This window comes from Mercenaria mercenaria, chromosome 1 (genome assembly GCF_021730395.1).
Source record: "Mercenaria mercenaria strain notata chromosome 1, MADL_Memer_1, whole genome shotgun sequence".
In the NCBI taxonomy this organism is placed as follows: Eukaryota; Metazoa; Mollusca; class Bivalvia; order Venerida; family Veneridae; genus Mercenaria; species Mercenaria mercenaria.
Window position 1 is genome coordinate 88,187,318 of NC_069361.1, and position 23,866 is coordinate 88,211,183.

Here is a 23,866-nt window from a genome sequence, read left to right on the forward strand (position 1 = left end):
AGACCGACAGACAGACCAATAGACTGTTCAAAAACTGTATGCCTCCCTTCGGGGGCATAAAAACAAATATAACAATATTTTACTAGTTTTATTTACTAGTTTTATTTTCAAGAAAACTAAGTCGGTCCATCAAAAACGCAGGTTGATCCAGCTTCTAAATAAAATATTGAATTGTTGATAAATGTAATATGAGAGTAAAAAAGAAAGTATTCAAGCTTGATCTTACTTTATTCTGTTTTTGCCATTTGTCTTGACATGTACTCAGGGCTGTGATTTATGTATAAATAGCTGTCATTTTGAATTTATAAGGCTTGATTTTGTGAGTTTAAACTGAAATAAATCTCATGTTGATAAAAAGGACCCTTCAGCTGAAATTCTAGGAGTCTGTATGTACACTTTTGCTTATTTCAAGAGTCAAAATCCCAAGTCCGGGTCAAATGGAACCCCTGTGTACAGTTGTTTTAAAAATAAAAAATAAAATTCTTACCCCCCACCCCCTTTTTGGACAAAATTTGGATGATAATCTAAGAATTAATTTATTATGGCCTAACTTTACTAAATATATAAATTTTAAGCTATATAACTTCAAAATTTAATGTCATGCAACAGACAAATTTATTATTGTTGACAATTCTATTGGTAGTACAATTGCTATGCCACCTTTCCAAGATGTGGGGGTATATTGTTTTGCACCTGTCAGTTTGTCTGTTGGCAGAGCTAACAGTTTCCGCCCAGTACTTTGATAACCACTTCACTTACCCAGAACCTTTAAACTTAGTAGCATATTTCTGGCTTATGAAATAACATATTTTGGGCTTATGAAGTAGATGATCCCTACTGTCAAGCTCATAGGGGCCTGAACCTTGAAAATAGTTTCCGTCCATTAACTAGAGAAACACTTGCCCCAAAACTTTAAAACTTGTTAGCATGATTGGCCATATGAAGATATCCCCTACTGTTTTGGCGTCAGTAAGTCAAAGGTAAAGGTCACAGGGGCCTGAACATTCAATATTGTTTCCTCTCAACAACCTGAGAACCACTCAAGCTAGAACCTTCAAACTTGAAAGCATGATTGGACATAGGAAGCAGAAAACCCCTATTGTGTTTTGGGTCAATAGGTCAAAAGTCAAGGTCACAGGAACCTGAGCATTGAAAACTATTTCTGCACAATAACTTGTGGACCTTTACAAAGAACCTTCAACCTTTATAGCATATAGCGGAAGTAGAAGACTCCTATCGTTTTTGGTGTCAGTATTAGTCAAAAATCAAGGTCACAAGGTGAACCTTGAAAAAGTTTTCCACTCAAAAACTTAAGAACCACTTGACCCAGTATCTTCAAACTTGACAGCATGATTGGGCTTATGAAGTTGATGACCCTAATTTTGTTTTGGGATTACTAGGTCAAAGGTCAAGGTGATAGTAATCAGGGAACTGAAATGGAGCAATCTATCATGATGAGCATATTTGTTTTACAAAATCAAGAAGAGCATTATGTGTTTTACAAACAACTCTTCTTCTTAATTTTTAATAGAACTTGTGCATTAAAATCTGCTGATCATTTGTCTGATATAGGTCTAGCAAGGTAAGGATCAGACATTATTAATGAGACATTTTCTATTATCGCCTGTAGACACAAACTTTTTTTTTAAAACTCTGCTGATTAGATAAAACTGAGCTCAAAAATTGGGCTGCTAAATTTCAGATTTTGAAAGTGGATATATTTATGTGGAAACAATACTCAGCTTGACAGCTTTGATAAACAACCAGCTAGAATTTAACTTACTATTGTCTCTAAAGCAAATACAATGCTGTCATAAATAATTTCCTGAAGTTTTGGATCAATTTGAACCAATATTTAAAAGTTTTCCCCTGGCACTCATTTCCTACTCCACTACATAACTGAGTTTAATCTTTAGATAACATTTAGAAGAGCTTTAAATCCTGACATGAAGGAGGAAATTTTGACAAGTTTTATAGCCTCACAATAACTTTTTCCCAGCAACAACAGAATTTCATGGGGGAACATACCTAACTTTTCGAATCTTTAATATTTCTATCTCAACAACGAGATAGAATTACAGAGTATTAATAATGAATTTCAGCAATATTATATAGAGACAAATGTTAACATTATCAAAATATTTCTTTTAAAGAAATAATAACACTTTGTAAGCCATGTACAAGTGCATTCCATAAAAAATATGTGGTAACTAATAAATAATATTCCTCTTTTACCAGAAAAAAAAAAGCTAAAATAATTCTTGGGGAAAAAAACTTTTGGCTTGCTGATGACTGTATTTATGTGCAGGGAAAATTATTCATTCATAGTATAAATCATTTGGGATGTGGACACTCCTTTCAGGAGTGCTCTCTATATCAAACAACAGAAATGCAGAAATTGCTCATGTCAATAAATTGATATTTCCTGCAATATAATAGTTACAGTCCTTCTCTTTTTCTATCTAGAAGCTTCAAATTTCTGTCATAGCTATGACAAAGTGAACTGTTATACTAATGTAACAGCTTATTGAAAGGTTTTGTTTTTCTGTAAGGACATGTTAGCAGTCTGACAATGACTGACTGTATAGTAATCTGATAATGCACGACAAAGCTTGGAAAAACTTCTCTCCAAATCCTTGATCTTTAGTTACTGTTTTTTGTGTGTTTTCCTTATAAAAGGCAGCGGTGTCATGAAACAGACTGAAGAAAGAAGTGTCACACTTTTCGCAAATAGGTAACCATTAAATATCAATATCAATTTAATGACCTTTTCTACTTCTGTTACAGCAACAGATTACATTGTTATATTTGCGAACCAGACAGTGTAATTTTTTTAGTTTTTACTTGAATGAAATCTATAACTGAAATGAAATAAATTACCAGCATGAATGATTTTATGCGCATGTATACAAAGTGAAACTGAACATGTATTTAGATATTTTCCAAAAAGACATCTGTTCTACCACTAATTAAATACAAAAACTTAACATAACCAGGGGGTTTTCTTACCAAGAGAGAAAGGGGCACAGGCCTGTGATTTAGGGAAAAAAATAGCTCGGTATTTGGGCAAAGGGGAATAAAAAACCTGATGTAAAGTCAATTTTTGGGGAAATTAACAGCATAAATCAAAAGAAATTTTCTGAGGGGAAGAGGCCTGTTAACAACCCCTATTATAGGAGAAAAAAACCTGATAACTATACAGTAACTGTTGTGACCTATAATGATTCTCATTGCATTAAAAAATACAGACACATGATACTTACATTTAGACTTAATACATTTACTGAATTCTCTATCAAACAGAAAAAACATGGTTTCCAACAACAAGAGATAATAATCATTTAACCCCTCCCACTGCGAAGTCAATTGGCTGTTTTTAAAAGCTGTCGTAGTACTACTTATATGAAAATATATGAACTATAAGACAGTAAATAGATTTTAATTTATGTTTGCGCTCCTCAACACAAAAGTACATAACTACAATCAAGTGTTGTTCTGCTTAAAGCAAAGATAATCAAAGGCCTGAAGGGCCTGAGTCGGCTAATGATTGATGTACTGACAGTATAGTCTACCAGTTTCAGTTTGTTTTTAGTTTTTTTCTTAAAATTTCATAACACAGCTCGATATTTACCCAAAATATTATATCCGGATACGATTACACTTCTCCAGTTTCAACAATATATTTTACAAATTGTGATGATACGAAGACATTTAGCAGCAATTGGCAGTATCTGACATTGAAGTTTACGGTTAAATTACCTCTTATTTAAATCTTTTCATAAAAAAGTTGTTTGGTTTCGTGAAAGCAGCCAAACATAGACGATCTACTTTCGATTTCAAAAACTACAAGAAAATACAATTTAATGTTTCGCTGATTTGTTTATTCTCGAAAAATTAGATTTAAAATCATTTTTAATATCAGTAGTAACTAAACAAACCAGTAAGAGCTTCGTTCTCCGATAATTTATCCGTTTACTGACTGCAAAATTCAACCCACGCAAAGTTTATAGAAATCATACGAATGCGATGTTTACGTTCAATGTGGGAGAATTAAGGCGATCGGCTATGTTACCTAACGCATCCAACGATTCAGATTTTGTTTTTAAAAAGCATTGGGTTTTCTGTAATTTTAATACGTTTTTATACGCTTAGAAATTATTAGACATGCGTATTGCATTATTTTATACGTAATTACGCTAATACGCATTATCTGAGCCTGTGGAACTATATTTTGTCTTTCGCTGGATTTACCCAAGCTTTTGTAACCGCGCATTCTAAAATGCACATTTATGCTTAATGATTACATTCGAGTATTGCACATTACAAGTCTAAATTGACAATTACATTATATATTGGTCATAGCAAAGGAATTGACACAACTTACTTCATTCATGCAGTGAACTTTGAAGTTGAGAAATCTAATGGACTACATCCCTTCACATGTTATTCGGTCCATTTAGAGAATCGCTGAACAGCAAGGACTCGTCAAAAGGCTTTCAGCCTTTAGCCGACTCAATAAATTATCAACAATAACCTACAGTGGCACAGAATGGGCAAAAAGATATATCTTCTTCTGTATGCACATATGTTAGTCTTTGCATGCATGTGAAGACCTTTGTGTGCAAACATGATATAGTGCACACGGTATATGTGCATTCATGATAGCTCTTTGCATGAGCACTCACACGTCTTTGCATGCTCTGACTGTTACAGCAATCGTTTGTTCATGTACTGGCTTTCATGTTTGTCTGCATGAAATACTTTTGTATTTTTTTGTTTTTGTTGGGTTTAATGTCACAACGGCACAATGTAATATGTAAGCCATGTGTGTGCATGTATGCATGTGGTAGCGTTGCTCATGATAGACTTGCATAGACAAGAGGAAGACATCTTTTTAAATGCAGTTTAAGGAAAGCAGGCCGTTTTTCTAATAACTTAAGCATTGAACACCCTGATATTAAATGTGCCTTGGCTCCCACTCTGGTTCTAAGCACCTCCTCTGTGTTGCTGGCTCCTCCTCTTGGCCAAAAATACACAAAGATGGTAGAAATCTGCCAACAAATCACTACATTATACAGTAATACGACATTCTTTTCAACAACATCCGAACGATGACTGAAATCTCTGACTTGTGTTAATTAGGGCAAAATACATAGACATATGTCCACTTTCGGTTTAACTCGGTCCTATTTAACAACTTTCAAAAGTTCTCACGTCAAGAAATGCCTTCGCTCTAGAGATCGAACTGCATACATAAGAAGTTTAACCAATTCTGAGTGGAATAGCATTGCCCCTCTTTTGAAGTAAAGACCTAAATTTGTTACAGGAAGTAAAACATAAACTCACCCTCTGTCTTTGTTGTAGTTCATTAGCGCCGTCTCAGAAGTACCACTGGCTCTTTTTTCAACTCACCTCCATAAAGAGTGGGAGCCAGTGTTTACAGCCCGTCAGTACAGGGACATAATTTAGTAACTCATATACAAAACCCCTCCCTGCTCCCCATCCCACCAACCAATCATAATTCTACAATACAGCAACTGTTGTTGGATGAAATGCATAAAAAAACTAGAGCTATCACTAAAGGTGATGAATGTACCCCCCGCATGCACTGACAGTACATTGCAATTTGACGCACACAAGATTGCATAATTATGTGGACTGTATGTATATAGAATGTATGTATACAGTATAGTAACAAAAAACAAAGTCCCATAACTATGCAGAATATTTATCTAAAAGAATGTAACATGCACCATGCACAACTAGGGTTGGTACTGATCACTTGTGTGAAGTTTCATTAAATTGTGTCAAGGGGATGAGGAGAGATGGTGCACACAAGATTGTGTCTATGTATATAGTATAGTAACAAAAAAAAAAAACAAAGTCCCATAACTCAGCAATTTTTTTTTCTGAAAGAACCTAACATGCCCCATGCACAACTACTGTTGTTACTGATCACTTGTGTGAAGTTTCATTAAATTGTGTCAAGGGGATGAGGAGAGATGGTGCGCACAAGATTGTGTCTATGTATATAGTATAATAACAAAAAAACAAAGTCCCATAACTCTGCAAATTTTTTTTCTAAAAGAACCTAACATGCCCCATGCACAACTACTGTTGGTACTGATCACTTGTGTGAAGTTTCATTAAATTCTGTCAAGGGGATAAGGATAGATGGTGCGCACAAGATTGCGTCTACGGACAGACGGACAACCTGAAACCAGTATACCCCCCCTTACAACGTTGTTGTCGGGGGGGGGGGGGGAAGTACAATAAGTGATCACCTTCTCAACATAAGCTAATTAGGGTGAACTGAATCTTGTTTGCCAAAATTGTGTCATTATTTATCAGTATAGAGTTTACAAGCAAGGGATATATAACTTCCCAATGACAAGATTATAGGCATATTTATGATGTTAAAGAAAGAACAGTTTTTTATTATTCCTTCATTCCAACCACTCAGATGTGACTTTCCAGTTTTACAGGTGAAGCAAGATTTCAGGAACCTTCTACAGTGTAACTCAAGAAAACCGTACACCTTCGGGACTAGAAGAAAAGTCCGGTTTTTGAAAGTTTCCGGTATTAAGAAGTACGGAGTGTTTTGGACAAAAATGCGTACCATAAATCATTCTCTATGAGTTAGAGCAAGATTAGTTCAGACACACAAATTATTTTAATTTTGTCCCGTATGGATAGTTCAGATTTAGGATTTGTCTATGTTGTCTTAGTCATTTCGATTATGAAAATGAAGTCGATTTTGTAAAATACTGTTGTTTTAAAAGGTTTATTCATTTTTTAACATACATACGTCCAGCTTTGAAGCTGCGACAGTTTGAGAAACTGTTTGATCAATAACAAAATCAAACCATTGTCTGAAGTTAAATCTTCACGCTGGCTAATTAATTTCTTAACTAAGTGCTCGCTTTTAGTGATACCGCAATTAGAATTAAAAGTCCATGATGATGTTTGATGTAAACATCAAAATTAAATCCACTAATAATTTCTTTAATCATGAAAGATCATTATCTTTGGTGGTGTTTGATCCTTTGATTGACAGGTTGTGATACTAATGCGTGTCAAAATAATTTGTCACCACTAATTGGTAAACAATGGAATCACAGATGAAATTTTCCCCGGAGACACAGATTTGCATATGATAAATATCTATTTGTTAGAGTTGTGCGATTTTTGGAAGTAAATTGTACTGAAATAAGTCAAATTTTTTCGAAAATATCATCCGGTGTTCAGAAATTGGATGTTCCAGTATTTAAAAGTATGGTCTATATAGAAAACAGTAGGAGAAAAATCAGGACCAAGAAAATTTTCATCAGTTTCCAGTTTTTGGAAGGTCCGGTATTCAGAAGTTCCACTGTATTTATTTTTGTGTGTGTATAAGTATGCATTTAATCATCTTCATATAAGCTGAATAGCTTCCACACTGGAGTTACAAACCGTGCTGGTGGGGGATAAAAAAAATAATATTTCACTTACCAGTATTTACAGTATTGCAATCAAGTACAAGATTATATTGTTCATGTCTATCTAGAAGTTTTCGTATTCCATCCAGGGGATCTACCACAATACACTCTGGATGACTGTCTATATAGTCCTGAAATGTAACAATCAAGATGTTAAAACCTACCACAGTCCTTAAATGTTACAATTGTGACATCTACCTTCATATTGTCCTAAAATGTTACAATAAAGACACTGATTGACTCCAAGTGACTACATAATTATGTAATTCTGAAATCTCACAATCACAGGATGTTTTGGGGATTTATTTGGGACCACATTTCCCTCTTTAAAAGGTATACATTTTCCCCTAGTTTTGATAAAAAATTCCCTTCAAATTGTGGAACAAAACTTTGGGATTTATCTCAGTGTTGGCAAGAATAGACAAAAGAATGTAAGATTACATTACAGAAACAATCCCAACAGTTACTGAACCCGGCCTGGATGTGAAATCTTAACTCCTGGAAATTGCCAAGTTTTCATGTCACCTATTTTCGAGACCCTGTTTTTCATTATTGTTTCAGTATAAACATTGTCTGGAAGGCTCAAAACTAAATAACATTACATGATTGCATACTAATAGTTCATTAATGTATAGACACCAAATAAATGGTGTATTAAGATGAAAGTTCGTGTATTGCTTATGGTTTAACTAAGCATCAGTTTGTTAACCCTTACCCTGCTAAATATCTAAAATGGACCAGTCCATCATTCAATTTGGGCCATACCACTTATTATTCAAAGGGATGTTCACTGAAAAATTACTGACTGAATAGCGAACAGTGCAGACCATGATCAGACTGCACGGATGTGCAGGCTGATCTTGGTCTGCACTGGTCGCAAAGGCAGACTCACTTGCCGCCAGCAGGCTAAGGGTTAATATACTTCAAAATGTCATACTAAATCTTCTTCTCTTAATAAATACGCATCAGGATAGCAGTCAAACAAACTTCAAGAACTTTTTCTGAACAACCAATTGAATAAAACTGGCATGCATAAAAAAGTTGCAAATAAGAGATGCCACTAAAGTGTGATCAAATATAAAATTTGTCTTTAATGTTTGACGAAATCTGAACAGTCCAATGTAAACTTCAAGCTTACATCCACACAAGTAGAAATCTACCTTGTAACATGCTAACTTGCCCAAGGCTCTTTTTGTATGTGATGTTAAAAGACAGGCTAAGAACTGATAATCAGTTTAGATCAGCTATTGACATGGCAAAATTTGCGCAATTGTGTTGTTACTGTTATTATCTCCATTATAACTTGCTCAGACAAGCACGCTAGCTCGTGAGCAACTCGCGGTCCCCAGCTCATGCACCTGGTGCACGAGCAACTGATCTGTTTGGTTTGCTTAACCTTCACTCTGTTAAATTTCTGAAATGAACTGGTCCACCATTCAATTTGGGCAGTATCACTTATTATTCAAAGGGGTGTTCACTGATGTGCAGGCTGATCTTGGTCTGCACTAGTCGCAAAGGCAAAATCACTTGCCGCCAGCAGGCTAAAGGTTAAAACTCTGGATAACCTGAGCGATCTGTGTTTTACAGTCTAATTACTCAGAAAAAAACATATAGAATCTATATATGGATGATGGCTTTTTGAGCTGTTTAATGCATTATCACAGAGTCATATCTGTAAGTTGAATAACTAACTGGATAGACCTATATCATTATCATACAATTCACCAGTTTACACCCTAAGAACAATCATTCAAAATAATTTTCTACAATGTCAGTATGTCAGCTTTTACATGTACCACACCATTGTGGGATACCTACGGGTGTCTTATTACATTAATCTATATGTCATTACATACAAGATGCCCCCATAAGGAAACCATGTTTAATGATGTTAGCCTACATATTTTGTAGTTCTGCAGAAAATAAGTTGTTTACATCTAAACTTAGTCATACTGTTTTCTGCTCTAATATTCGATCAATTCCATTTCAGAAATATCTGATTTTTACCATTAATGCAGATTTCTGTTTGCTCACAGACAAGTAGATTAATGAAAGAACTTCACAGAATTCTCAGCAGTCTGTTTCCTCAATCAGGACAAACCTAAGACCAGGGAGAGAATTTGTAACCTGTTTGACAGCTTTCCAATGTAATTATCATTGTTTCTATGAACTTCTGTAAATAAACAGCTTTAATCAAAAGCCAGAGGGGCTGTTAAGTGATTGTTTCCTTTCAGTATAAATGAAAGTATGCTGAAAGTATGTAACTTATAGTCAACCTTTTTGTACTATGTTCCCATACCTTTTCCTTCCTTTAAAACCTGCTTTTTAGGAAAACAACACCGATACAGTTGGATAACAACTTTATACTTCCAATTACCGTTAATAAAGACAAAAGGCTGTCTTATGGCGTGAGCTTTATCTGTTGCCCCAAAAGTACCTACTACAATTGCTAGGTTACTATGGGAAAAGCAACTACTACCGCTGTTATGCTATTATAGAGAAAATACCTAGTGCCATTGTTGTGTTATTATGGAGAAAGCACCTAGTACCATCCAGTGTTCATTCCAGGATTTTTTTAAGTGGGGTCAAAGGGCCCCATGATGGCAAAAATTTGGGGACATTTGAAAAAAATAGGGGCCATGAAAGAAAAACTGATTTACATGAAAGGAAAGGCTGTATTTTTAACACTTTTCTTACATGGAGTTCAAGGTATTATTTTCGCGGTTCGTAAAACATAATTACAAAGAGAAAAGTGGACACTTCACAGGTCGCTCAACACGACAAAAACGAAACAAGTCATAATATTTTTGACTAATAATATATAATAACATGACATAATAATTTTGGGTAAGCGGTTAGGCTATTGAGTGGTCTAGCAGTCTCGAACATGTCATCTTTCTTTGGAAATTTGTTCTCCATCGTCTGCTTTTTTTTAACGGTTAGAGAAAAACGTAAAATTGGATTTCTTTTTTTCTCCGAATCGCGACTGTTTTTGTTTTTTTGTCCGCCATTGCATAGCAACATTGAAAGCTGTATGTTGTTAGGCGACCGGAGACTGGCTACTATTTTAACATCGACCAATGAAAATGCGCGTTACGTCATCGGAAGAGTCGTATTCGATTCACAACTTCTGGAAGTCGGCTCATTGTAAATGGACTGTTTTCTGAAAAAGTGTGCGCCCGACGGGCACTATAGGGCAAACTTTTATGCGCCAATACAGTAAAATACGCGCCTATGGCCCCATGGCGCGGCCTGGAATGAACACTGACCACCATTGTGTTATTATGGAGAAAGTACCAACTGCCATTGCTATGAAGTCATTTTACACTGTATGCCTTTCTATTAATATGAAATTGATATTTCTAGTCTGTTAACGGTCTGTGCAAGACTATAGCATCCCTAGTAGTTATGGAAGACTTTGGTAACTATAATAGTTTATACAAGACTTTGATAGCCATAATATCTTAGTTCATGCAATATTATGACAACATAGTTATGTGGTATCTCAAGAAAGTAGTTGATACGAGATTTGACCTTGAGCTCCTTAACTCTCCAATTGACCCATCTTGGTGACGAGTGTTAATCTAAGTGACTGTGGTTCATACAAGAATCGTGACGCTTGTGCAAAGCCTAGTATAACTACAGTATCAGACTTCAACAAACAAACTGTATGCATTTGGTGTGAAGTTAATAAGTATCAGAACGATTAGTTGTTGATATAAAAGCTATTTTTTGTTGCAGTCCTATTATTTTTATGTTTGTTGCTAGGGAGATGTTACTAGGATACAACCACGCTGGCATTTAAAGGTCTGTAAGATAACACCAGGATAAGCACATCTGCTCATGTTACATTATGTCCACTGGATTCAGACCTGACACTCTTGAGGGCATACAGTACTGTACAGAAGTCTGGTATTATTATGAGGAAACAGTTCATACATACATTATATCTATTTATGAAGTAAGCAAATAATAAAATACAAAATGTCTGTCTGTAATGACATTAAAATTTTACCTCTATATTTCTCATGATTCTCTGTTCTGTGATATAACCATGTTGAGCTTTCACCAGGATATCTGTGAACTTGTGTAGTATCATATCAAATGGTCCCTGTTCTTCCAGTGGTTTCTCAATGTCAATCTGAAATGCCAAGGTCAATGGAGAAATTAAGATTACAAGAATAAATTCAAGAAAAGGTTTCTTTACAAGGCTCTTTATGTTTGTTAACTGATATCCTTTTCAAATTGAAAAGCAAAACCTAATACCAAGATGGGTGTTTGAAGTAAGAGAAGTAAATGGCCTGCAACGAGTTCAGGAGTAATAAGCATTGGTTGAACTCTGCCTGAATGCAAAAGATTGATTTGAGGCAGGGGCAGATAATTAAACATTGAATGAACTCCACCTGAATGCAGAGGCTTGACTGATTTTAAAAGAGGGAGACAGCGGGTATAAACATTGAGTGAATTATGCCTGTACACAAATAACTGACTTATCTTGAGAGGGAGGAAACAACAAGTGAATTCTGTCTAAATCAAGAATATTGACTGATTCTGTGGGGAAAAGGTATAAAAATTTGTGAATTTTGCCTGAATCCAGAGAATGGACTGAATTTGAGGGGCAGGGAATAAAAACAATGAGCGAAATCTAATTGGATCCAGAACAATGATGTTTTTTGACAGGAAGATGGATAATAAACATAAAGCTCTCCTTGGACACAAACAATTGACTAATTTTGAGGGAGGGAGATATAAACACTGACTGATTTTGAGGGGGAGAGTAATATTAACATAGAGTAAACCTTGCCTGAATACAGGGACTAATTTAAGTACTAAGAATATCTGCAGTTTCAGGGGTTCTATTAGAGTAGTAGAATGAATTAACTCTGACATGCTGTCTTCAGGTGACCGTGTCACACAGAACATCCAGGTTGTGTATGTTATTCTAAAATCGTACTGTAGGTACAAAATGTTATTTTCATGACACACAAACATCATTAACACTTAATACATGCCTGCAATAAAATAAGTTACTACCAAAACCGGAATTTTTTATTACCTCAACATTTGTTACAATAATCAATGTGCTTCATTGACAACATAACAATAATTCTAAGAAATTGGGAAACAGAACCAGGTATGGCCTACAGTTACCAGTATGTACCTAGCAAACATTTAGAGCTGTCTGTTGATAGCACACTTGACTATTCGAAGAATTGATGGAAGACAAGACGTATGGGGTCAAAATATTACAGAGATTCTAAGACAACAGAAGAAAAATAGATATAACAAACAATGTACCTGTATTTGCAGATTTGGATAAGTCTTGCACTACATGGCAATGTGTGACCATGATGGTAAGCAAGAGTGCTCAAAGTTTCAAAGCCATATATCAAACAGTCTAGACAAAATATGGAATGGTATGCCAACTTAACTAATTTCTATGTCAAAAAAAAGCCATAACTGAGCTAAAGTCCTTGTCCTAGTATGTATAAATAGTCTTGCCTACATATGTAGACTATGATGGTAAACAAGTGGTCAAAGTTTCAAAGCCATATGACAAACAGGTTAGGCAAAATATGGACTTGTATGAAAAATATAACTGATTACCAAGTACAAAAGGGCCATAATTCAGCCAAACTGTTCACTATTCAATCGGTATATTTTCAGTGAACACCCCTACTAGAAAATGCTTTTGTAAAAAAGCGCATGTCTCCCCCAATGCAAAGTCCTATAGGCAAGAAGTCAATAGGGGTCAGGAGCGAAAGTCAATGAGACACTGATGGTTGGCTGCAATAGAGATCATCTACTTGGCATGTCCAGTCATCCCGCTAAAGTTCAACACTCTTGGCCTAGTGGTTCTCAAGTCACTGTTCAGGCTCTTGTGACCTTGACCTTTGATCAAGTGACCTCAAAATCAATAGGGGACATCTACTCTGCATGTCCAATCATCCTATTAAGTTTCAACACTGTAGGTCAAGTGGTTCTCAAGTTATTTCCAAAAAATGATTTTACATGAACAGGCCACTGTGACCTTGACCTTTAATAGACTGACCCCAAAATCAATAGGGGTCATCTACTCTGCATGTTCAATCATCCTATGAAGTTTCAACATTCTGGGTCAAGTGGTTCTCAAGTTATTCATCGGAAATGGTTTTCAATGTTCAGGCCCCTGTGACCTTGACCTTTAACGGAGTGACCCCAAAAACAATAGTGGTCATTTACTCTGCATGAACAATCATCCTATGAAGTTTCAACATTCTGGGTCGAGAGGTTCTCAAGTTATTGATTGGAAATGGTTTTCCATGTTCAGGCCCCTGTGGCCTTGACCTTTAACAGAGTGACCCTAACATCATTAGGGGTCATCTACTCTGCATGACCAATCATCCTATGAAGTTTCATCATTCTGGGTCAAGTGGTTCTCAAGTTACTGACCAGAAATGGTTTTCAATGTTCAGGCCCCTGTGACCTTGACCTTTCACAGAGTGAACCCAAAATCGTTACGGGTCATCTACTCTGCATGACCAATCATCTTATTAAGTTTCAACATTCTGGGTCAAGTGGTTCTCAAGTTACTGACCGGAAATGGTTTTCAATGTTCAGGCCCCTGTGACCTTGACCTTTAACACAGTGATCCCAAAATCGATAGGGGTCATCTACTTTGCATGTACAATCATCCTATGAAGTTTAAACATTCTGGGTCAAGTGGTTCCCCAGTTATTGATCGGAAATGGTTTTCAATGTTTAGGCCCCTGTGACCTTGACCTTTGACGGAGTGACCCCAAAATCAATAGGGGTCATCTACTCTTCATGACCAATCATCCTATGAAGTTTCAACATTCTGGGTCAAGTGGTTCTCTAGTTATTGATCGGAAATGGTTTTCAATGTTTAGGCCCCTGTGACCTTGACCTTTGACAGAGTGACCCCAAAATCAATAGGGGTCATCTACTCTTCATGACCAATCATCCTATGAAGTTTCAACATTCTGGGTCAAGTGGTTCTCTAGTTATTGATCGGAAATGGTTTTCAATGTTCAGGCCCCTGTGACCTTGACCTTTGACGGAATGACCCCAAAATCAATAGGGGTCGTCTACTCCAGCAGCCCTACAATCCTATGAAGTTTGAAGGTTCTAGGTCAAATGGTTCTCCAGTTATTGCTCGGAAATGAAGTGTGACGTACGGACGGACGGACGGACGGACAGGGCAAAAACAATATGTCTCCTGGGGGAGACATAATAATAAACAGTATTGCCCAAACTGAATGACTGACTAGTCCATTTTTGAAATTAAGCAGGCTACATGTTAAACAAACAATTTCTTTTAATATAGGCCTTACTTATTACCACCAGGAAATAATAAAAATACTATTTCACTAAAATTTATGTCAAAATACACTTTTTAAGAGCAACAGGAAACAGGGATAAATAAAATAAGTGTCAACCTCTTGTGCCCTAACTTTTTGATTGGTTTTACAACTGAATTTATTATGTGGAAATAATAAAACGGCTCTATTAACAAGTCAAGATATATGTCTAAGATTAATATCAACCCACACAGTCAGAGGTAAATAAATCTCTGTTTATTTTAGAGATTATACAGACCATTATAGTCTTACTTGGCAAATTATCAAAAAAAGATCTAAAATATTAGTCTATTTCAAAATAGTCCCAATACAGAAAAAACAGTCTGTGTAACCAAAACAAACTTGAACGATTTCTTCAACAAACAACTTCCTCTCTTGAAACAATTTATCTGTATTATAACTATCTTGCTTTCAAACCAGAGCACTATTCAAGTCTTGTTCTCCAGAAATATCTAGCAACTTCTCCATATGAAATAAATGTAGTCTTTTGTCAGCTGGCAAAAACTTGAGATTACCTTTAGTAAAAGCACATATCTCCCTGTAGTGCTTTGTTAAGGAAAAGGTAAATTGACATACAATATCTAGGCAGTGAAACTAAAACTACAAACTTCAAGTAGGCACAACCTTTTTTTAGATATGTGTAGCTAACTGCATCAAAGTGCACAGTCTAAAAAATAATTAAAATATCATTTTCTGAAAAAGAGTAATTTGAGCTGGAAAAACTGATCCTGGGTAAATTATTTGGGAAAAAATGGAGACAACTCCACTCAGACTTTATTGCAGGCTTAAGTGACTATTGGCCTATAATACCTCATGCAAACCATGCACTTTTTACCTCTAGCCATGAAAATAGCATGCATAATTACTACAAGGAATAGCAGTCTGAAAAGAACACTATGTCAATATCAAATCAGTTAATGCCCTGGGGTAAGTGTGACATTTTTTGTGTAGAAATTTGTCAACAAACAGGCAATTTTTTTAAAGAGTCATAATCCACAGAATTTAAAATATGTTGAAAAAGCTACAGCTGGAAAGAGAACAGTCTCTGCTACCCATATAATTATATGTGTCAAAGTATGGGGAAAATATCTAGAAATATGAGAAATTCAAACGCAGATATGTTGAACAGATCTTTTGCCGTGTGTGGGTTCGAAACTCAGCATAGACATCTACTTTTTATTTCATTTCTGACAAAGTTATGAACTGGACATGAAATCTAGATGGATGAACAGTGACTGCAATCACTGCTGTCCTCACGGGTGCGGGGACGGTGAAGGTCAGGCAGCAACAGGCCTAAACAGTCTCCAGTTTTTTTTCAGAAGCCAAATGGTCTACAAACAGACAGATGGTTGACCCAAACAACCAACCTAAGAACCCCTCTTCTGTGAAAGGGACATAATGTTAAAGATAATGCAATGTTTCATGGTAACATGAATTCTGCGAAATTTTCCATGCTGTGTTGGCCTACTTTGAAGCATCATTCATTACACTTGTTTCATTCTAATTACAATCTATACATAGTAACGAAACAGTCATAATGACCTTTTTCATACAGCCAATTATATTTATTGAAAATCAATCCCAACATATTCAGCTGCTGATCACGGTCTTAAAGTCCCAGTATTAGTGATACAGAAGAGTGTCCTGTGGGAATTACAGAATATGAAAACCAAGACCCAATTTATGCATATAAATGAACACTTTATGATGAATGTGGACTATCATTCTTCATTGAAAGAAAACAACTGATTTTTTTTTTTCAAAAAAAAAGTTTTATATTTGTCACAGCAAAATACTTTTAATGACTGTTTACTAAGCAGAGAGTTATTTAACCTATATAAAGTTAGCAACTGCTATTCCAATTAAAATTTGGATACAGTCATGAAACCTTCATTTCAGGCAAAATAAAAGTTGCCTCATTCTAATGCTGAATAGTGTCAAACATCAGATTCTGACCTAGTAATTTAAGCCTACTCATTAACTTAGTCTAGTTAAACCTTTATCCCGTTAAGTATCTAAAATGGACTGGTTCATCATTCAATTTGGGCAGTGCCACTTATTATTCAAAGGGGTATTCACTGAAAATTTACTGACTGAATAGCGAACAGTGCAAGCAGAATGATGTGCTTTGAAGCTGACCTTGGTCTGCTCTGGTCAAAAAAGGCAAAACCACTTGCCGCCAGAAGGCTAAAGGTGTTAAAAGTTGAAACACTGCTGCCTTGGAATATTTGAACTGATATGCTAGTATATGCTGGTAACTTGTCATTCTAAATGGATTCATTCATTTCTAGACAGCCAGTGACCTGTTGTTATAACTCTAGGTAGTCAATGACCTGTCCATTTTAAATGGAATTTATTCATTTCTAGACAGCCAGTGACCTGTTGTTATAACTCTAGGTAGTCAATGACCTTTCCATTCTAAATGGATTCATAAATTCATTTCTAGACAGCCAGTGACCTGTTGTTTAGACTAACTCTAGGTAGTAAATGACCTGTCCATTCTAAATGGATTCATAAATACATTTCTAGACAGCAAGTGACCTGTTGTTTTTAACTCTAGGTAGTTATAACGACCTTTCCATTCTAAATGGATTCATTCATTTCTAGACAGCCAGTGACCTGTTGTTCTAACTCTAGGTAGTTGAATGACCTTTCCATTCTAAATGGATTTATTCATTTCTAGACAGCCAGTGACCCGTTGTTCTAACTCTAGGTAGTCAATGACCAGTCCATTCTAAATGGATTCATTCGTTTCTAGACAGCCAGTGACCTGTTGTTCTAACTCTAGGTAGTCAATAAATTGTCCATTCTAAATGGATTCATTCATTTCTGGACAGCCAGTGACCTGTTGTTTTTAACTCTAGGTAGTTGAATGACCTTTCCATTCTAAATGGATTTATTCATTTCTAGACAGCCAGTGACCTGTTGTTCTAACTCTAGGTAGTCAATGACCTTTCCATTCTAAATGGATTCATTCATTTCTAGACAGCCAGTGACCTGTTGTTCTAACTCTAGGTAGTCAATGACCTTTCCATTCTAAATGGATTCATTCATTTCTTGACAGCCAGAAATAATGCAACTTGTTAAAATAAGGTAATTTTCTATTACTTTATTTTGTTAAATTATATCTAAATCTTGCAGCCCAACATGAAATCTGACCATTAGCAGTGATTTTACTATCTATAAATATTCATTACAATCCCAAATTGCTTCATAAGTTTTGTTATTATTCTTTTACAGAGATCCAGACAAGTGTTACAATTAATTTAATCCATGGTATTGTACAAGTATTTAAGTTAATTAAAGAAATCAATTCAAAGACACCCACATAATTGTCTACCAAAATATAAGCAGTGACACAAGATAATTGTCTCAGACTGAAATATAAATTAGATTTAAGATAGTCTGATGTGTCTGTATAAAGTATAGATTTTGGACTTGGAAATTTGGCAAGACTGATGAAGTACAATCCTCATTTCATGCTATTTTTAACTCAGTCACTTTGGTTAAAATATGGCTGCCACATTTTTGTTACAAACATTAAATACATTAATTTTCTATTAAATCTTAATTTCAACAATTTTTCAATCATATAGAGCTAATGGGTAGACCCACACGGCTATATACATGTACATGCTTCCATCACAATATCAAATTGGTAAAATTCATCTAACTATTTCAACTCTTATGTAAGTGAATTTAATAATCTGCAACAAACTTGACATTTTCCTTGGATTTTCAGTCTATTTTCGTCTTCCTTACTTAATTTTCAAAAATTGTCTGCCACAGAGATGGCTCTAACAATATGCCCTTACTTTAAAGGTGATCATAATTTTAGGTGATGAACTTTTAATGTTCCATAACACCATGTTACCCCATTTAGAATGTACAGGGACTGAATGGCACCCTAAATGAAGATGCACTCATAAATATTGTTAAAAAGTCTACAAGAAAATGTATGAAGTTAATATATTAATTGCATGAAAGGACCTGTTTATTAAATAGTTTGTGAGAAGTTAATATTACACTAACTAAGCAAAAGGGGTCTGTTCGTCTTGTCTTTGTTTCATAATGAAATGATCATGTTTCAAAAAAACAAAATGGCATCTGATAAACTGCATTGTACTGACTTTGTAGTGTTACTGAAAAACCTCAGTTATGCCATTTCCCATCTGAACACAAATTCCTATGAAATTTTGTTGAATCCCACACACAGAAAGGACAAAATACATGACTCACTGCAGGAGGATGATCTCAACTTTATATTTGTTATGGCTCTCAATTTAATGTCCCTTCAAAAAGTCTAAATTCCATGATGCTCTAAGCCTCTAACCTGCCAATATTCCTCTCTCCAGATTATCGGCAGTTTATTATTTTTAGTTTGGCTAAAGTATCTGTTTAAAACAGAAGTTTGCAATAAACAAACAAAATTTGTAGAGAAGCAGGAAGCTTACCTTCAACAGCTCTACACCTGCATTCCTGAAAATAAACAAAATAAATTTTCATTAAAGATAATGTCAGAAAACAAGAGCACCACCTTGTGGGTGCTGACGCTCATCTGATTTTTTTTGTGTAATAGAAATATTGTCCTACCCATGATTTTCTAAGTCTAAAAAGGGTCAATATTCTTGCAAAAAGCAGGATAGAGTTATGTTTCTTGATGTACAGTGTCCACTTATGATGGTGAAAAACTGTTGCAAGTTTTAAAGCAATAGCTTTGATAGTTTATGAGAAAAGTTGACTTAAACATAATACTCAACCAAGAAAATGAAGTCCAAAAGGGGCAATAATTATTGCAAAAAGCAGGATGGAGTTATGTTGCTTGCTGTACAGGGTCAGCTTATGATGGTGAACAAGTGTTGCAAGTTTCAAAGCAATAGCTTTGATAGTTTAAGAGAAAAAGTTGACCTAAACATAAAACTTAACCAAGAAATCTGATATTTTCTAAGTCCAAAAGGGGCCATAAATCTTGCAAAAAGCAGGATGGAGTTATGTTTCTTGCTGTACAGGGTCAACTTATGATGGTGAACAAGTGTTGCAAGTTTTAAAGCAATAGCTTTGATTGTTTAGGATAAAAGCTGACCTAAACATAAAACTTAACCAAGAAAACTGATTTTCTAAGTCCAAAAGGGGCAATAAATCTTGCAAAAAGCAAGATGGAGTTACGTTTCTTAATGTACAGGGTCTGCTTATGATGGTGAACAAGTATTCCAAGTTTCAAAGCAATAGCTTTGATAGTTTAGGAGAAAAGTTGACCTAAACATAAAACTTAACCAAGAAATCTGATATTTTCTAAGTACAAATGGGGCCATAAATCTTGCAAAAAGCAAGACGGAGTTATGTTTCTTGCTATACAGGGTCAGCTTATGATGGTGAACAAGTATACACGCATTTACAGTGGCGGTTCTGCGCATGCGCCAAATATAGTCCGAACAGAGTTGCGCGACTTGATTTCGAGTAAACATATCCGAAATGGCGTACACCTGTGCTGTCAATAATTGTTCTCAAGGGTCATACTGGCTGAATAAATGGAAATCTCAGCTGTTGAGACATGTGGATGCCTTCGTAAAGATCGAAGATGTAAATGTGAACCACCTTTTCGGTAAGATATCTCTTGCTTTGAAAGAAATGTTAAATATATTGTGCAACGGAGCAAACACGATCTGTGTATGAAGTATACTTTCACTTTTTGTTCGTGAACACTTGAACACTTCAGACTGAAACTCTTATAAATGTGGGACGTTTTTCCCTAGCTTCATTCTCCTTAACGCTGCAAAATGCCTTTATGATATTTGACTGCCAATTTTGCTTTATGCTGTAAGAGTGGGGTGGGGTAAACTGAAAGTGTTGATTATTAGGAAGAAGGGATATGGATCCATTTATTTTCTGATTCTGTGTTTCATATGCTTACAGATCTTTCATCAACTGATAAAGTCATTGCCTTATTTTAATATATAGTATCAACGTGATCACAGTGCCGACACAGAAGTAGGGTTCCATGAAAATAAAATTTTCTTTAGAAAGTTACATGTATATATTATCTGTACGTGTACTTATAAACTTGTCACTGTATAGAACTTGATTATTTTACGGCGAAGAAATGTGTATGTGGCTGGGTGGCTCAGTCGGTCAAGCATTCGGATGGTAATCCGAGGCCCTGGGGCATGTGGTTTGGCACACGATAAATACATTACAAGTAAATTACGGTAAACATGGTTTTGCACGTATATTCTTAACGATGTCTGTATAAAATACAAAATAACACGTGGTAAATTTGTATCATTTCAGATTGTCCCTTTTCTACAAAGATAAGAAAGCCGGAGGTTGAGACAGAAATGGAAACAGTTGGTCGGAGGAAAGATGGGAAGCAAGCTGTGGTCGCCTTCAAAGGACAGTCGCGTCTGTTCCAAGCATTTATCGAAGTGAACCCACACTGAAAAATCCTGTACCAACCGAGAATTTGGGTATTACAGAGGCATGCAAGCGTGTTAAACGGATGGCTCTTTTTGAAGCAACATCAGTTAAGCCATGTAGAAAGAGAATTAAACTGGCTGAAGAATCTACTAAAGAAACCAAAAACGTTTGACTTTGAAGCGGTTTCAATGAATTCTGACATGGAAAGCGCAAGAATTGAAACAGAATCAACAGATCCTGAGGTAGAAACTCTTCCGAAGTCCCAGACCACTGTTCCTGTGATATTTACGCTTTTGGCTATGTTTATTGGACTTTTCAATTACATTTACGAACAAAGTAACAAAATCGCGAAGCTGCAGGCAGAAATTGAAATTCTTAAACGTGAAAATAAAAAATTCAGAAAGAACTTCACAGACAAAATATTGAAAACTAACGATGATGTAAACTTTTACACAGGTCTGGGAAGCAGGAGTCTATTTGATAAGTTACATTCTGTTATATCGCCATTAGTCAACAGGCGTTGGATCGGTGTAGTTTCTGTTGTGAAAAAAGTGCGCAACTTTAGACCAAAAACTCGTTTAGGACCTGCGCGAAAACTGACATCAAAAAGCGAATTTATGATGATGCTTATGAAATTAAGACTTGGTCTTTTAAACAAGGACTTAGCAAAAAGCAAGATGGAGTTACGTTTCTTAATGTACAGGGTCTGCTTATGATGGTGAACAAGTATTCCAAGTTTCAAAGCAATAGCTTTGATAGTTTAGGAGAAAAGCTGACCTAAACATAAAACTTAACCAGGCAACGCCGACGCAGACGCCGACGCCGACAACCGCTCAAGTGATGACAATAACTCATCATTTTTTTTTCAAAAAATCAGATGAGCTAAAAATGGGTAAATGATTTTTTTCTTGCATAATTGATTGGATAAAACATTTTTCAAGCAAAATTGTAAAGTATGATTTCATGAACTTCACAATATAGGTGGGCCGGTGGTCTAGTGGTAACATGCTTGACTGTCAATCCTGAGGTCCAGGGTTCGAATCCCAGTCCAGGCACTGGAAATTTCTGAGATGCTCTTGAGTGTCTCCCACCTAACTTAGAGGCCTGTATTGTCCTTCCCTGGAAAGACAGCTTTGCGTGTATAGGTGCTTTACACCAGGCACGTTAAAGAACCAGACTGTCTATTCGCAAAGAGCTAGGCTAAGTTAGCCGGACAAATCTGTATCTAAAACATTCTCTCTATATGTTCTGGGGGCTAAGCTTTATCTCCCTCTGTCCCTCTGGTCAGATTGCTCTGTGTCTGTACTAGTAGAGGATGTATTTCGCGCCCTGTGTGGCTGCGTTTGCTATATGTAAAGCGCCTTTTGCACACTGGCCTTCCAATCCTGGGGTTTGATCCCCGGCAGCTACTCGGGAATTTTCAGAAACGCTTTTCAGTGTTTCCCACCCAACTAGAGGTGTACTGGTCAGGAACCCAGGCAATCCTTGCGTGTATCAGTGCTATACACTGGGCACGTTAAAGAACCAGGCTGTCTATTCGCAACGAGCTAGGCTAAGTTAGCCGGACAAGCCTGTATCTAATTTCTGATCTCTCTGTCGTGGGGGCTTTGTCTCACTCTGTCCCTCTGGTCAGATGGCTCTGTGTCTGCACTAGTAGAGGATGAATTATGCGCCCTGTGTTGCTGCATTTGAACTATGTAAAGCACCTTTGAACGTGAAAATGATCATGAAAAGGGCGCTATATAAATCTGGTATAATAATAATAATAATATAATACTACCCTAAATATTAAAATTTCATTCAATACAGTACCTACATTTGTTTTGGAGATACACTCGAAACCCGTTATAACGCTACCTGGTATACCGCGGTCCTCGGTATAACGCTGTATGGCCTTAGCGCCCAAATTTTAGAGGGTTAAAAAAAAAAAAAAAAAAAAAAAAAAAATCCGCGGATGTTACTTAATTTGATCATAACCAGCGTTAAAACTACAAGTACCTGTGTACTTTAACACCTTTCCATGACAACTGTCACAAAAATCAATAATCGTCTGCTAGCTTACTTGTTTGGGTATGCCTTTGTTAAAGTTTCAATACATGTAGACATGTGACAATTAGGCAATCAGTACCGTGTCAAAATTAGATTGTTTGCATAACAAGCGTGTAACATTGGTCAGTCAACTATCAAACCGTTTAAGTTTGCACCAATTAAGCAGATGACATGATCACTTGAGTGAATAAAAAATTGAATTTTGTAATAAACTGCAGCCGTTTTTCGTAATCATCACACTCAATTCATCGGAAATAACGAAGATTCTACGCACTGAAAGCCTTACTGAGAATGTGCTTCCTTTTTAATGTCGTATATCAACGACGGTGATTTAAAAAATTTCTATCTTATTTATCGATTACCTTCATGTAGATCTATTCAAAATTAATTTTTTTAAGACTGTCCGCGTTTTTTCTCTTTTAGTTACATAAACCCCCAGTGCAATAGTAGTGCATATGTAATTCTCACGACTGCGCACTCCTCACACAGCGTTATATATGTTTACTTCCGGGATACACAAATCCAATTTTCTTTTATAATCACGACAAAATGAGAAGATGACAT

The 23,866-nt window shown here is 35.9% G+C and overlaps 1 protein-coding gene across 1 annotated transcript in view; it reads right to left on the reverse strand.

Annotated features, from left to right (window-relative positions):
* Positions 1-23,866, reverse strand: part of LOC123531371 (inositol-tetrakisphosphate 1-kinase-like) — an 84,633-nt gene that overhangs the window by 44,468 nt on the left and 16,299 nt on the right. The window contains exons 2-4 of the mRNA XM_045312241.2: positions 19,294-19,318; positions 11,494-11,619; positions 7,492-7,609 (exon numbers count right to left, since the gene is read on the reverse strand). Coding sequence (XP_045168176.1) covers positions 7,492-7,609; positions 11,494-11,619; positions 19,294-19,318 — 269 coding nt within the window. The remainder of the gene's footprint in view (positions 1-7,491; positions 7,610-11,493; positions 11,620-19,293; positions 19,319-23,866) is intronic.